Source organism: Drosophila melanogaster, chromosome 2R (genome assembly GCF_000001215.4).
Source record: "Drosophila melanogaster chromosome 2R".
In the NCBI taxonomy this organism is placed as follows: Eukaryota; Metazoa; Arthropoda; class Insecta; order Diptera; family Drosophilidae; genus Drosophila; species Drosophila melanogaster.
This window is the reverse complement of record NT_033778.4, coordinates 25223369-25238404: the sequence shown is the minus strand read 5'-3', so window position 1 is coordinate 25238404 and position 15036 is coordinate 25223369. Positions and strand designations below refer to the sequence as shown.

Genomic DNA, 15036 nt, shown 5'->3' with positions numbered 1-15036 from the left:
TTTGGTTTAAATTATGATAAGGCACTCGAATAAAAAACAAGAAAAGTGTCGAACATAGTAAAAAATGTAAGGTGTATAAAAGAGTAGGCGTGCAGTTTTGGGCGGTTTGTGGGCGTGGCAAATCGTTTTTTGGCAAATCGATAGAAATATACAAGACTATTCAAAATATGAAAAAATATCAAAATATTTTTCAAAAGTTAGAGCGTGGAAGTTTTGGGAAGGTTGTGGGCGTGGGACATGGGTCAACAAATTTGATTTGCGTTTATGTCTCTAGAATCTCTATGTTAATCTGAACCGTCTAGCATTTATATCTCCTAAGATCTCGCCGTTCTCGACGGACGGGCGGACAGATAGATGGAAAGGGCCAGATCGACTCGGCTATTGAGCCTGATCAAGAATGCGCTTTCTTTTTTCCATTTCCGCTTTCTAGTATACCCATCTACTCTACAAGTAACGGGTATAATTACATTAAAATATGTTTCATATATATTCATATTTATTTATTTAAGTATATTTTATTTTATTTAAGTATATAATACTTAACCTTATAAATTTAATGAGTACTAGCTACGGGGGCTTTCGACTCATATATTCATGTTCTAGTGGTAGTACCTGGACAGCACATGTAGCTTTTGCTGGATATTGATTAAGACCATTTTTTGTCTTCCTGCTGTGCACGTGTGTTTGCCAGTTTTTCATATTTACCTGAAAAGATGTCACGGAAGCAAGCAGATTTCTTATACAAACTATTGGAGAAAAAATGGGGCCGAGGGTGTGTTTAAGCAAGTACAATTTTCGGCTTGTTTGAACATGTGTCCTTTCTTTAACGTTTGACCGTTCTATATGAAAAAGGTATTTGGATCAGGATATCCTTGAAGCTGGCAAGGGTCAGAAGGAGCAATAGCTCTGCGGGACATGCTAACGTAAATGGCAGGGGAAACTGTCAATACCAGAATTTAAGCCCGCAAGCCTTTCGGTTTAACCTGGGCGAGCAGCTGTCTAAATTGCTAATAGGCGTAAATGAGACGCCCAATGGATGCCAAAGGAAAGTATAATTTCCTTTCCTTAGGAATACAGAAAAGAAAATGACGTGTGCCGGTCACATTCTTTACGCAAAATCTGTTGTTGATCCTCATCTGCATGTGCTGCCCCTAAATCGGGATTAATGCTAAATGCAAAAAAAGGGAGAAGGGAAAACTATATGAAAATCGAAAACCGAAACCCTTTTAAAATTCTATAAATCCCTATTGTGAGGTACATGCCGAAATCTGTCTATACCGTTTTTTTTTACCAGCAGCCGAAATTTGCATACCCAAAAAATTAAATATTCAAAAAAGTGAGGCTGTGCCTGGCATGGCACACGACAAAGCACCCCTCATAGAGATTTTTTCTGTTTGTTACCCAGGCAACATAGAAACTTCTATGGCTGGGATAGCGACAACCCTTTATGCACTTTTTAAAAGGGGTTTCCACAACTTTTAATTTGCATTTTGTTGCTTTGTGTTTCTGTTTGGACTCGAAAATCAAGTTTTAACTTACCCCTAAAGCTGACGGCATCAGGATCTCCCCATTAAACACAAATGCCTCATTTTTTTTGGTACAGTTTTTTTTTTAATTTCACAAGTGAATATTCAAGTATGTTCTGTAAGGGTTAAATCCGAAAAAGAGCTTGAGCATTTGAATAAAAAAACGTGGGTCCTTTAGCATGTGTTCAAGATGATAAAATTGGGCTGATGTGGTAAAAAGACCGTGTACCATTGAAAAATATAAAATTAAATATTATATTATTTTTTGTAATGGTAAATGAAAATTATTAATTTATTGATATAAATTAAAAAATCTTTGCAATACATATTCGTAATATTAAAACAGGCCAGTAGGTTAGATGATTTTAATCATGTTTTATATAATGTGTACTGTATTAAGTGGAAGGAAAAGCATTCAAGTATTTTTTTTAATTAAACCATGAATTATAAAATAATATAACGGCAGTGCACTTTGAAATTCAAAAGCATAAAAGGGGTAACAAAATCGCTGCCTTGCACGCAAAGCAGAAGTTAATCACAAAATACATTACGGTGGATATAAAAAATAAATGAGAAAAAAAAATGAAGCAGACGTGGGGTCGTTTTTTTTCTCCCTTGATAGGGGTTAATTTAAATCATGCGCAACTCCGAACTGGAAGCGTGTCAGCTATGATGATTGCGACAGTATATGCCATTCTGAAGCTGATAATAAAGTATGCGAGCATCAAGAAATGCTTTTTTTTTGCTTCATTGTTTAATTTGCAAAATATGTTGTATGCATCGCTTTTTTTTAAAAGTATTGATTTATGCTAGTAGTTGGTGTGAAACGAATTTTATAATAATCTATACTAAACAGAAATAATTTTTTTGTGTACCTCTTTGCTACTACACTTGATTCAATTAAATGTTGTTATAAACTGCATGCGGTCCTTCGTTAAAGAAAAAAATCAAAAGGCGGAAATTCGTTGTTAGGCGCACTAAAACTCCAATTAAAAATTATAAGCAGGGGTTCTTAAGTAAAATTTTACGCGCAGTATCTGTAATGCCACCTTGATAAGAATTTGTACATTAAGAAAAACTGCGTGGCCACCTGCGCAACCGAGAGCCAAATGATGCCGTTAAGATGCTTATGGCAAACGAAGGGCGCCAACTAGGGACACAAATACTTCAAAAGGCGTTTAAAAAATGGAACAAAATGAAAGCTATGATACACCATGGCGCAAAGAGGGTGACTTAGAAGGGGTGGCAAATTTAATTTTGTACTTCGCATAAACTTAATTACTCGTCTTGGGCGGCTGGATGGGACGGGTGTAGAGGGTCGTCCAGCTCTTCAATTTCCTTAGGAGAGTCTGCGCAGTTCGAGACCTGCCTTTGCTTCGTTCATTACTGGTCGCGCTTAATAGAAAATATTAAATTATGTCCGCGGCATCTGGCTTTGCTTTGGATCCTTTGCTAATTTAACCCCCAGCTAGCCAGAATGGTGAAAAGCAAAGCCTTTTGTCTCCCCACTAGGATGCCGGCTTTTATTTGAGTGTCAAACAAAGTCATTTCCACGTTAATTGCACGCCATTTTGTTGATAGGCTGATTATCCTTTCATTTATGCAAAGTCGTTGCTGTTGTTAATTCATTTATTCCTTGCCTACATCCTGGTTATGGGCTTGTCTATCTTTAATTAATGTTTTCCTCGTTGTTGTGCGTGGGAGTCATCTGATTAAAAGGATATACCGTCAAGCCCTGCTTTGTGCCAGGCCACTTGAGCGGATGTAAAAGGTAATTAAAAATTTAATTGCGTTTTAAATATTTAGTGGTGAACACCTCAGACGAAAATTAAGTGGGTTGTATAGAGGAGATATATTTCTACATTTTATGTTGCTCGATTGATTCGATTATGTGGGTTTCATCGATGTCGATTCAATGTAAATTATGTGCCAAACAAAAACACTATATGGGAATTGACGATCCCACTTCCAAATTTAAACCACTGATTATATCAACGTTCTGATTGCGGGATTTAACTTTTATACATTTCCTAGCATTTTAACAAAGAACAGAGAATGGAGTTAAATATTCCATGATTTAGTTTTGTCCTGTTGTATAGCAGACGCCATCGCAAAATCTTTTGTTTCTTTTTGACACTAAGCTTTCTGATATACACAGTTGAAAGACTTTGACGAAAATTGCACAACCGAAGCTGGAACCTTTATTATATAAGCGAATTACAAATCCATTAGGACTATCTAGCAACATCATTCGAAACGAAGCTTAATGGAACAACATTTAATAAGTGTTCTAAGAAAATCCTTTTTGACCCAAACTTATCCAAACCCCACATATAGGTATAGCTTTATAATTAAATTGTTAAACCAAACTAAAACCTTTTGTGTCCAAATATGTATCTCTCTCAAAATTGACCGTTTTTACTTACCTTCGTTCCACTTCCTATGACCCATCTGATATGTATGATTCAGTTTTTATAATTTGATTAAAGCCCCCGCTGAATATAGAACTCCGCGAACAACCACACACAACAAATCGCTAAATACGTATCAACAGTTTGCCAAAACGCCCTCGCCCACACACTCAAAAACACATTCGAGTGTGTGTAGTGAATGATAGCTCGTTGATAGCTCACTTTCCATGGAACACAAAATGTCAACAAGCCACACTCCTCCCTGACACGTCAGCGAACCACACCACGCATATAATTTTCAAACCTTTTTCACTTGATTTTTTCTAAACAAATTTTGCAAACAGTAAAAGGGGAAGAAAGGGTCCACAACCTTCCCAAGAGGGAATAAAAATGCTAAACCGCATGAAAATTGCGTGTGCAGTTCGTCGTCATTGTTGGAAAATTGGCATTTCCGCTGTCAAAGTCGTTGCGGGTTTTGAATGTAAATTTGTCCAAAATTGCCGAAAATTTGCGGTAAATAAAAACATATGGGCGTAAGTAATTCAGTTGCCTAATGTTTATGTATTTACCACAACATTTGTTATACAATTGTCAGTAAGATTATTTTGCAGGGTTAATAAAATTTAAAAAAAAGGAAACGCATGATTAAAGAGAAGTTTTGAACGGTGAATGATGAAAACGATTAGTTTCATATGTATGAGGGAAACATTTTCGAAATACATTCAATATTTTGGGTTTGCGTTTATAGTCAAAATTGCCATAATTTTTTTAACTCCAGAATTCGTTAGAACAAATATTTTAAAATCCCATTTAGAGTTATCCGTTTTTGCGCTTCTCCTCCTCTCCTGTGTACGACGTTAATTTCATGAATAATATACGCTCATTTCTTAAGCTTTCACGCTGACGGACTTTAATACTCACTTTCTTGGCTTCATTTGTTTCTTCGTTCCTTTGCATCTTATTCCAAAGGGGTTGTTCGTAATTTTCGTTAAGGAAAAATGTCGTTTTGCTTATACATAGCTTTCGGTGAACATCTGAGAGACTAAAATGAAAAATATAAATGAGTCTGAGAAATCGCTGAGAGGAGCCGCTTGAAAAAGCTTTGCTGCACGGGGTGCTGGGCGATGGGAGGCAAAGATGGAAACGTCTCAATGAGTTTAACGCTCGCTGCTTGATAATGAGTAGCGAAGGAAGCGAGTAAGCAAGCTAGCCAAAAGCCGGGAAGCTTTGCCCCATTCCAGGTCGACGCTTTTCGTTATACCAGGATTAAACTCTTTGATATGAAGGCAAAGGTGCAACAGGGACGCATGTAGGCTAACCTCTCTTTCCGACGCAGGTGGCCTATTGCCGCCATGCTTCAGAATGAAGAATTTCAGGGATTGGCAAGGAGAAAAAGCGAAAGCACTTCGTATGCAAATTAGTTTTTCGTTATCGTAGCTGCTGACGCCGCGGCCGGCTTCGCAGTCGCTGCTGTCCTGTTTGAGAGGGTTGTTTTTCATTTCAACTTGCCGTAATTTTTTGTATTTTCCTTTCTTCTACTACGTGTAATTGCAGAAGGGCCAATCTCGAAAATTTCCCGCGTAATTAGTATGAGTAGAATTTTAGAATTATAATGAGTGTTTTTTCGATCACACACTTTCTTGGTGTGTACCATTTTCAAGAGATGAGTTTATTTCTACCAACTCATATTCTACAATTTTGCAAGAATTTGTTTGTAAGCAACGTCTTAGATAGTTAGTCTTGATCCCGATCCCTGGCTAATTGTGTTTGTCCAAATTTGCATGACCTGCGAAGGTCCCGCTGGCTTACAGTGACCCTTGTCGTTCGCATGTAATTTTCAAAACCGTTTTGTTTCTTTTTTCTATTGTTTAAAATAATACTGTTTGTCCCTAGGTGGCAGACTTATGCTTCTGGTCTGCAGAAATTTATTTTCTACAGGATGAGCAAGATATATAAAAATTTGTGGATAAACCTAACCTTAAAACAGCAAGAAACAAACTCTATGCAAATTCAATTTTTACAGAAAGAACCCCCTAAATACGTGAGATTTCAGTTATGCGTTATAGAAGCATGGCCAAAACGTTTTCACATGTCGTTAAAAATTAGTAACACAAATAATAAAGTGAAAAAATCGAAACATCTAAATCTAAAGTGTATCACCACAAAATAAATCAAAAGAGAATGCGTTCATACGGACAGACGGATGGACAGACTGACATGTACACACTTTATATGGTCGGAAACGCTTCTTACATATTTGTTACATGTGTTACCCATTTTTTAACGAAAATATTACACCATTTTTCTCGAGTAACGGGTATAAAAAACAACTGTTAACACCTAAGTTGTAAATTTAATTTAAATGAATTTAACTTTGGTATTCATAGAACCCTCGAATTGGAAAAGTTTGATCTATGGAAGCTGCGTTTAATTAAAAAAAACCCCTGTTTTTTCAATATAGAATGTGGGATATAGCCCAAGGCTGACAAATAATGGGAAAAATGAGGTGACCCTTCCCACGCCCAATCCATCCGTTTACTTTTAGGGAGCTTATAATAATGTCTTTCTTGGATAAGCGCCAGTCTTAGAATTTGTGAGCAGAAGTCTGCTGGTAAAAATTATAATTTTTCAGTTTAAATAATAACGACAGTAAGTTGGGTGCGTCGGCGGTTCTTTGCCAGCGAAGGCCTTAAATTCATTTTCAAGGCCTTTTATTTTTCATTCCTTTGCGGAACACGAAATATTTAAAAAAATCGTAAACTCATTTGAAAGTTTTCTATGTCCAACACCAAACTATTTACTCGGCAGCTAAAAAAAAAGCTTTTGAGGGTGAGGATTGGGGGTTCGAATAAGATATACGTACCTATCTACACTATAAAACTGGCAATTACCAGTTTATTCCCGTTTCTTCTTTTAACTTATTTATAATAAGCTTTTATTGGTAAAATTAGGGTAAACAGTTTTAGCATAAGGTTTATTTGGCTAACATTACGTTTAACTTTTTAATTATTGAATTGTTTTTATTTACGTATACGCTCATAGAGTATGTTTACAGAAGTCTAAGCGAAAAAAGCCTAAAATGCTAATAAGCATCACAAAACGTGAGCATTTGTCCTGCGTCTCACTCTTTTACTCCGTTTTATATATGTACGTGTGTAAGTACATAAGACGTTCTTTATGTAATACTTGTACATACAATTTTATATAGAGGGGGCTGCCAGGATGAAGCCTTTTTTGGCTGTTGAAAGGGGCACAAAGAAGAGAAGGCGTCAGTTCCGCGGCATGGCTGAACGGGAGGCGATTGGTATGAGTGGGTGGCGTCGACTTTCTTTCATAGCATTGTAGATGTTTGCTCTCTCTCTCTGGAGATTAAATGGAAAAAACACTGTGACATTTTCTGACTGCGCGGCGCGATTTTTATATTCGTTTTTGCTCAGCTGCTGCCGTTGCCTGCAGACGTAAATTTAAATTCCAGTGAAGGGATGGATGAATAAAGGGGGTGACGTGGGGAGGAACGTGGCGACGGCATTAGTGGGGCGTCTTGTGGCAAATGTAAAATAATGCGAAAGGGCTTCGTTTGCATAAATTAAAAATTTATGTAATGCTGCCCGTTTTCTCTTTTACGAAAAATCGAAGAAAGCTGTGGGTAATTTTCTAAAGCGGGGTTGCTACGAATATTTTTTGCTTTACACAATTATCTCATATGTATATACATATATATACATATATATATTTATATTCATTTATTTTTGGTTTCCCAGACAGCAATTTTTAAATTTAACATAATATATTTCGATTTTTATGTAATAAATACATATTTGCCGATGTATACATATGTATTTATTATTGATATAGGTAGAACATTAAATTAGAGAAGAAATAGTTATGACAAAAAGTAACAGTTTCGTTTACTATATGCTAGACTGACATATCTAATGCAATCATGTACCATAAAATACATTTTCTAGTTTATATTTACTGACGTATTTTACAAGGTGTATGTGTGTATGTCTTTAAAGGGTTAAAATTAGCAACCCCCTAATTAACACATATAACTCTTATTTTTTGATACATTGCACATCCCTAGCCACAATTAGGATTATAATTTATTTACATAAAAATTGACTTGTGATTTTATAAATTTAATTATATCTATTGGGTTAAACGTCGAATGTTGCTGTACACAATTAATATGATGTCTTTCGTGCGCTGACTTTCAAATGATTAGAAATGCACTCTCTATTTTAGTTTATAGCTCTTGTATTCTTTTAATCTTGAGGAACTTGTATACCATACATTTGAATGAACAAAGAAAATTACATATTAATTTGTTACATTATTATGACTACAACGTTTTAAAATAAAAGCAGTAAGCTTACCAATGAATAGAACGAAAAATTGCACTAAATTTATTTCAAATTGTTATTGTTATATACAACCTTATATACTTTTATATGTAATTTGAATTGGCCTAGTATTTAAAATTAATTTCTTATTTTAGGTCCATTTAAATATGCATCAAAATTTTAATACATATAAATTGTTTATGCTTCGTAGTTTATATTCCTAAGTCTTGTATATAAATTCAGTTGAATTGTACGATTGCCAAATTGTTGAATGTATATACTGTTTAGCTCACAACAATTTCGATACAGAGGTATTGGAGGTATTTGGTTATAGCAATTTCTTCCTGTGTATTTGGTTCAAGTCTTACAATTAAAACTAATAGTTACGAGTGTTAAGATAAGTGGGATTACTATACTTTCGATACGCATTGATCTACATTAGGTTATTATTTTGGAATATATATTAACGTTTCTTATAGTTTGCAACAAAAAAAAAAAGATTTTCAAAAATGGATGCGTAAACTGTGTTTAAGTTATGGCAATATGAAATAAAAGCGGAATCAGTTAAATATTAACGTTACCATTGATTTTCTTTTTTCTTTATTGTTTATATTTGAAGCAGCAACAATTAAACCAAATATTTATTGAAGTATAAATATAAAAGTGTACATTTAAGAATGATCTTTAAAAAAACAGGATTAACTAAATTTTTATATTTAATAATAGTTTTAAATAGAGAATGCAAACAGAACAATTATCAAACAAATGTTTTTTATTATTTAACTTAAAGTTAGTTTTGATTTGAAGATTATTGGCATTGTTTTCTTAAAGAATTTGATTAAATTATAAAAAATTAAGCTAATAAATTAAATAAAATTAGTTATAGATTTCCTAATTAAACTTCGTGTCTTTTATTTTTCTGCAACAATGCATGTTTAGAGCGCCGATTACTTTACAATTGGCAGCTGTGTAAGCTGAATATGTACAATTTAAGATTCCGAACCTAAGAATATAACTTAAATTTAAGGTAAAGAATGGCACGACATTTTCGATTTGATTTGGTGGGGTTTGGCGGTAACAAGCATACGGTATGGCTTACTTTGTACAATTTCGACTTTTTTGTATGTTATTTTTTTTTAAACTTGTACTTATCATTATATTCCTGTTGCAACAATTTTTACTTTCCACTTTGAAATAGCAAAATTTTCAATTTTGTGTTAATAAATGCCAGTCAATTTCATCAAATGAAAACTGATTAGGGCTATGTACAATTCGGTGTGGTACTGGCCTAATGTTGTTGATGGCCCATATAAGAAGCCGGGGCATCATCTAAATCATACAAGTCAATATCATCGGTTTGCTCGTGAGATCCGATAGAGCGAGGAGAGTGCATGCTCAAATCCTCTGGCTCGGTTTGCTCAGGCATATCACTGGGTACGTGAGGGATTTGCGGTGGAGGCAGCCGGAAAACCCGACGAATGTCCTGTGCCTTGCGCCGTGCGATGTTGCTGCAATGGCCATCCACAGAGCTGGCTCCATCTTCAGACAAATCCAATGGACCATCGTCCTCCGGTGTCGCTTTTTCCATGTCGACCGACTCATTCGAACCTCCGTAGGTGGCACACATTGCCGCAAATCTATTCGTGGATGCCTCGATAGCAATTGCGGAGATTGCCACGGGGTAATCTCCACTCATGGCCGGTGAAAGCGCGGGAGTAGGCGGCGACTGGATGCCACACTTGTGATTCATCAGATGGTGGCGCCGTCGGAACTTCATGTGACACCGTTCGCACTCGAACGGCTTTTCACCGTTGTGTACCAGCATGTGGGACTTAAGCTGATTGGAGTCACTGAATTTGCCATCGCAGATTTCACAAGTATAGGGACGCTCTCCAGTGTGGACTCGCAAATGTCGTCTAAGATTGGCCACCTGAACGAATTGACGATCGCAGTGCGAGCAATGATATGGTTTTTCTCCAGTATGCAAACGCATGTGGGTTTTTAAGTGATGGTCACGAGTAAACCGCTTGTGGCACTCCGGACATTCGAAAGGCTTCTCACCGGTGTGGGTGCGTTCGTGGTTCTGAAGCACGTGCTTATAGCCAAAGCTGCGTGAGCAGATTTTACAGGTGAAGCTTTTGTCGCGAGATGGATCCTTGGAGACACCGACACATCCAGCATTTCCACCCGCTCCGTCGTGCGTTGAATTAGGAGAGCTGCCACTGGAAGGCGGAGATATTGGGCCTCCCGATGTATGGTACATATCGTTTACACTCATGCTGATCTCGGTCTGAAACTCCTTCTTAACCGATAACTTTCGAGCCTTCTTCGCTGGCTCATGGTGCTGGGGAGTGCTGTTGGGGGAATTTAATGGGTGCTTGCCACTACCTAAAGGAGTGGACAGCGGCGAGTGCGGGCTGGCTGGCGGCGAATGTAAATGCGTACCCTGGGGCGGGAGCGACTGTTGGGCAGCCCAAGCCCCAAACAAAGCCGCCGGATTGTGTGGAAAGAGAGTGTTGGCCAATGTGCTCATGGGCAGTTGGGCCATGAATGCGGCAGCTTGACGGTTTGCAGCCAGAAGTTGGGTAGGTGAGAGCATTCCAAAAGCTGAGGCAGCGGCCGCCTGTTGGAGACCCATAGCTGGATAAATCGCAGCGGCGCTTGTAGCTGATGTGTTGGCCGACATGGGGGGCGATAGCGACATGGAACGGTCTAGATGAACGTCCTCTTGTTTTATGCCAGCTAATGCAGCAGCTAAGGCTAAAAAAAAAATCATAAGTTAGTATGTTTTCATTTGGAAATGTCTTAAGAGCAACGGCTTAAAAGAGAAAAAAATTTTACATATGATACATGTGTGAGAGAAAGTTTCGTACGGAGAGAACTCTTAGTGTTTTCGCAGCTCTCTATTTTCGTCTAACTAGTTTTTGTTTTGGTCGATAACGAGTTAAGTGCCGGTTCCTGTCCAAACATGTAAACAAATTCTAACTAATCGGTATGTGTGCAATTACATTACATTTGTATTTTCTATCCTAAAGACATCGGACTGTTTAATAATGAGAAAGTGATCGGGGACTCTAGAACTTCTAGATAGTTTACAAACTTGGGGAATATTTTAATTTGGTCTAATACTTACTTCGCGTTTGTGCGTCTTGAAGCATTGATATGGACATCAACAAATTCTTCTTGTGCTCCTAATTTTGTGCTCGCGCAATGTTTTCCCGCACACAGAAAACACCTATAATATTCGCCTTCGTGGTTTTGGAGCTTCAGTTTTTTAGACAACAAAATTTCATTTGAGCAATTTGTGCACTTTCAGGGATATGAATAATTTTTGTACACACTTTTGTACTTTGAGGTAGAGAGATTTCACAAAAATTGTCTTTTATAAAAGTTTACCGATTTAGCAAAATGAGGTAGTTGAAATTTGATTCGATTATATTACTCGCGGTTGTGTGTGGCACAACAAATGGTTGTTCCTTTCGCTGACAGAGCCAAATCACGACTGATACAAATTCGCTGCGTGAGCTAACTATAAGTACGCTCTGTCTCGGCGAAAGATTCTCACTCACCCTCGTACGCACACACGCCGGGACTCAATTGGCTCTCCCGCTCACACGCACGCAAATAAGGGTGCAGACAGGAAGGGAAATCATCACGGCGAAAGCGAAAAACGATCCCCAAGCCTGAGCAGGTAAAGTAAAAACTGGGTACTTCGCTGAGTTGAGTGAGTTGATTTCATCGATTCCTTTTTATACCTAAAAGTGCTAATTTTTCATATGCAAATTGGTGCGAATGAGACAGCTAGAGGTTCCTTTCAATGCAAAAGATATATAGTCAGTTAGAGTCAAATATGGACGATGTGGTTTTTTAACATAGGTTGTCGATGCGAATTATCTTCGCTGAGTAGAGGGTTTTATGACCTTTACGTTTCTAGTCAGTAATAAAACATAAAAAATCAGAACTATGTGTTGACCGTTAAAGGACATTTTTTAATGCTTATGACCACTTCCGCTTGTGTTTTTTAGAGCCTTCATAAAAACTGCACTTGCAGGAATATTACACCACATAAAGATCACGTAGAAGTTTTTAGAGTTAGTAAGGGACGCACAACAAAAACTCACTCAGATGTGCCTTTGTCATTTCCCCTTTTTACATTTGAGCTATAGAAAATAACTAATGTGTCTAAGGGGGATGAACGCCAATGGAGAACAGGGCGAAAATGAAACAGCGAGAGCAAAAGAGCCAAAATTCATGAAAAGAGATGTCACGGACGGGGTTGAATTTCAAGCGTGCGCTGTACGAGTAAACAGGAAGTAAACAAAACATCGGCTTAAGGAGTGCAGAAAGTAAGAAAGAAGGTCGACGGTTTTTTACCAGCTATACTGAGTGAGTTTTTTGTCTTCCTTGTAGCCTGTTGAGCAAAGTCTCAAAGACGTGGAAGTTCAGTTTAATGGACAACTAATTATTGGCACACGTCTAAAAAAGAAATCGTAAAAAGGAACTAGTAAAAAACGGATTCAGGTAGAAAGGAAATATAATAAAAAATTGTAAGAGAGCTGCATCGTTGAAATTTTCTTGCTTGTATAGACGTTTTCTGTGACTTTTGCGGATTGACTTTTAAATGGTTTTATGTAGATTTTTATGGCAAGGACATGCTATGTTAAATTTATGTTGAAAATCGGTATTTTTGGTTTTGTAGGTAGGCCAAGGACGCTCAGAGCTCACCGGGTGGTAAATTTGAACTACCGTGGATTTTAAGAAAGTGAAACCAAACAAAAGCAGAAAGGCACACAAATATCCTTGCTCTGCATAATGTTACGTAAAATTATAATGGTTTTGTCATCGAATGTTCGACTTCATAGAAAGTTTTTCACCAAAACAAAATTCGCAGAAGGCATTAAATAATATGCAAGCAAAGCGCTTAAAACTGACCCTATTGATAAGAAATTCTTAAATTTCGGGCTGAGCTGACCGGTTTTAGAAAATCTTCATACGATTCCTATGTTTCGGCGATTAGTCAGAAATTTTTTTTGGTTGTTTGCGTGATAAGCAGAGGCTTGATATTGAAAGATCCACTTAAGCTCAACAGATTTTAATAAGATCCGGGCCTTATCGTTAATGACTTTGTCGGCAATCACTAAACTAGAATAGTATCAAAGCGAGTAAAAGAAAAATAGACTAGATTTTGATTGGCAAAGCGAACTAAAGATTTCCGAGTGAATGGGGCAGAAGTGCGTGTAAAGTGCGTATGGTCGAGGCCGCTGATAAGGTCCGAAATATGGGAACTTACCTGGGTCAACAAAATTAGTTTAGTTAGTTATTATTCTTTAATATTAATGAGTAGTTTGTAAAGCTGGGTCAAACTCATATTCTAATCGCGCTAAGCTTTATTTTCAAAGAAACCACGCGCTAAGCTAAAACATTTTAAACTATATTATTTTTCGCAAGAATATATCAATTATTGAGCAAATATATGAAGTGAAAACGAGGGTTGTCATCAAAGGGGAAATGGTTCAATAAAAAAAGGGGGAAAAGCGGAAAAAAGTTAAAAGTAAAGACCAAAAAACGGGGTGCAACGGTTGTAATATGAAGCATCCGTAGGGGTGCAGATAGGGTTTTTTAATTGTTTGCCAACCCATAAGTGTGCCCACAATTTTTAACAAATTTGTAACACTCGATTGGGTTTCTGTTCTAATTTTTGAGGGTTTGGTTTTTTTTATTTATGGTCAGTGTATAGTAACTATAGTAACGTTAATAGCGGTTACCACATGTACGCGAAGATTAAGCAAAACGTAAGAAGGTATTATGAGCCTATGATTTAGTATAAATCCATTGACAAAGTATCAAGAACAGGATTGAATTCTGTCTTGTCTTTACCCAGTCGGTAATCGTCAGTCCTAATCCGCGCACCTTAAGCTGTTATGGAACGTCTAAGATCTATTTGAATATAATATTGAGTGCAATGGAAAACCCCTTTCGAACGAACTCAAAAAGTATACCCGACCTCAGTTTTCTATATACTTGATGTTTACATATATAAATCACAAACATTTTATTGAGTTACCCATGGCACGCGATCAAAAAAATATCAAACATTATTTTTTTGACGATTACCTGCATTAAATCAGTGCTTTCTTTTGAATCGAGGTCACAGCAAGGGAAATGCTTAATATGGAAGAATCCTAAGAAAAAAGTTTTCAATAAATTATCAGCTTGCGCATCTGGTTACTATAGCGATTGGATCAAGAACTTTGATTGCTGATCTGTATAGTTGAAAATTATTGCAAGTGATTAAATAAGAGGAAGGCCGAATTAGGATATACAATACATACGTATATGCCATGGTTGTTTTTGTACATATAACAATATCCACGCCTTTTTGTTTCTGTTAAAGATCGTGCTGGTCTCTAATTCATTTTCCCATCAAATAAATGAAACTTGTACCTTTATGCAGCTATGGAAAATTTCTACAAAAACGTAACCGCAAATGTTAATGTGGTTCGAAAAGAGCCTTTAAAAAATGAAGCTTATTGAACTCAAAAAACCACGTTTTGGAATGTTAAAAACTTGGTTGTCATTATAAATTGCAGGTAGATAATAAAATCGGACTTTGAAAAACGGAAGTACACAAGTACTTCCTTTGCATTCGTAAAAAAGACAAGTCAATAATTTAAAAAAATTATGCAAAAGAGTGAGATAGCATAGCATAAATGACGCTGGGTTTCAGCCGATGTGTTGGCTTCGTTTACGGTG

At 36.9% G+C, this 15036-nt stretch overlaps 2 protein-coding genes across 3 annotated transcripts in view, besides 2 other annotated features; one reads left to right on the top strand and one right to left on the bottom strand.

Moving 5' to 3' along the window:
• The window catches only part of CG9380 (uncharacterized protein), a 71691-nt gene that overhangs the window by 16914 nt on the left and 39741 nt on the right, over positions 1-15036 (top strand). The gene's annotated exons all lie outside the window — the stretch shown is intronic.
• Positions 84-399: a mobile genetic element.
• Positions 515-586: a mobile genetic element.
• On the bottom strand, positions 7011-11794 carry Kr (Kruppel). Of its 2 annotated transcripts, none has more exons than NM_001274252.1 (2): positions 11417-11794; positions 7011-11043 (listed from the first exon to the last, which is right to left on the bottom strand). In NM_001274252.1, exons 1-2 carry the CDS (start codon positions 11451-11453, stop codon positions 9572-9574), a joined length of 1509 nt encoding a protein of 502 aa, NP_001261181.1. In that variant the 5' UTR covers positions 11454-11794; the 3' UTR covers positions 7011-9571. The 2 variants fall into 2 exon arrangements, with proteins under 2 accessions (NP_001261181.1, NP_523867.1); NM_079143.3 differs by having other exon boundaries at positions 8886-11043.

Bases quoted from the DNA above. Each gene is read 5' to 3' on its own strand.
- Kr (NM_001274252.1), bottom strand. From the start codon at position 11,453: ATGTCCATATCAATGCTTCAAGACGCACAAACGCGAA. The intron at 11,044-11,416 runs GTAAGTATTAGA...TTTTTTTTTTAG, and splicing joins TCAAGACGCACAAACGCGAA to CCTTAGCTGCTGCATTAGCT.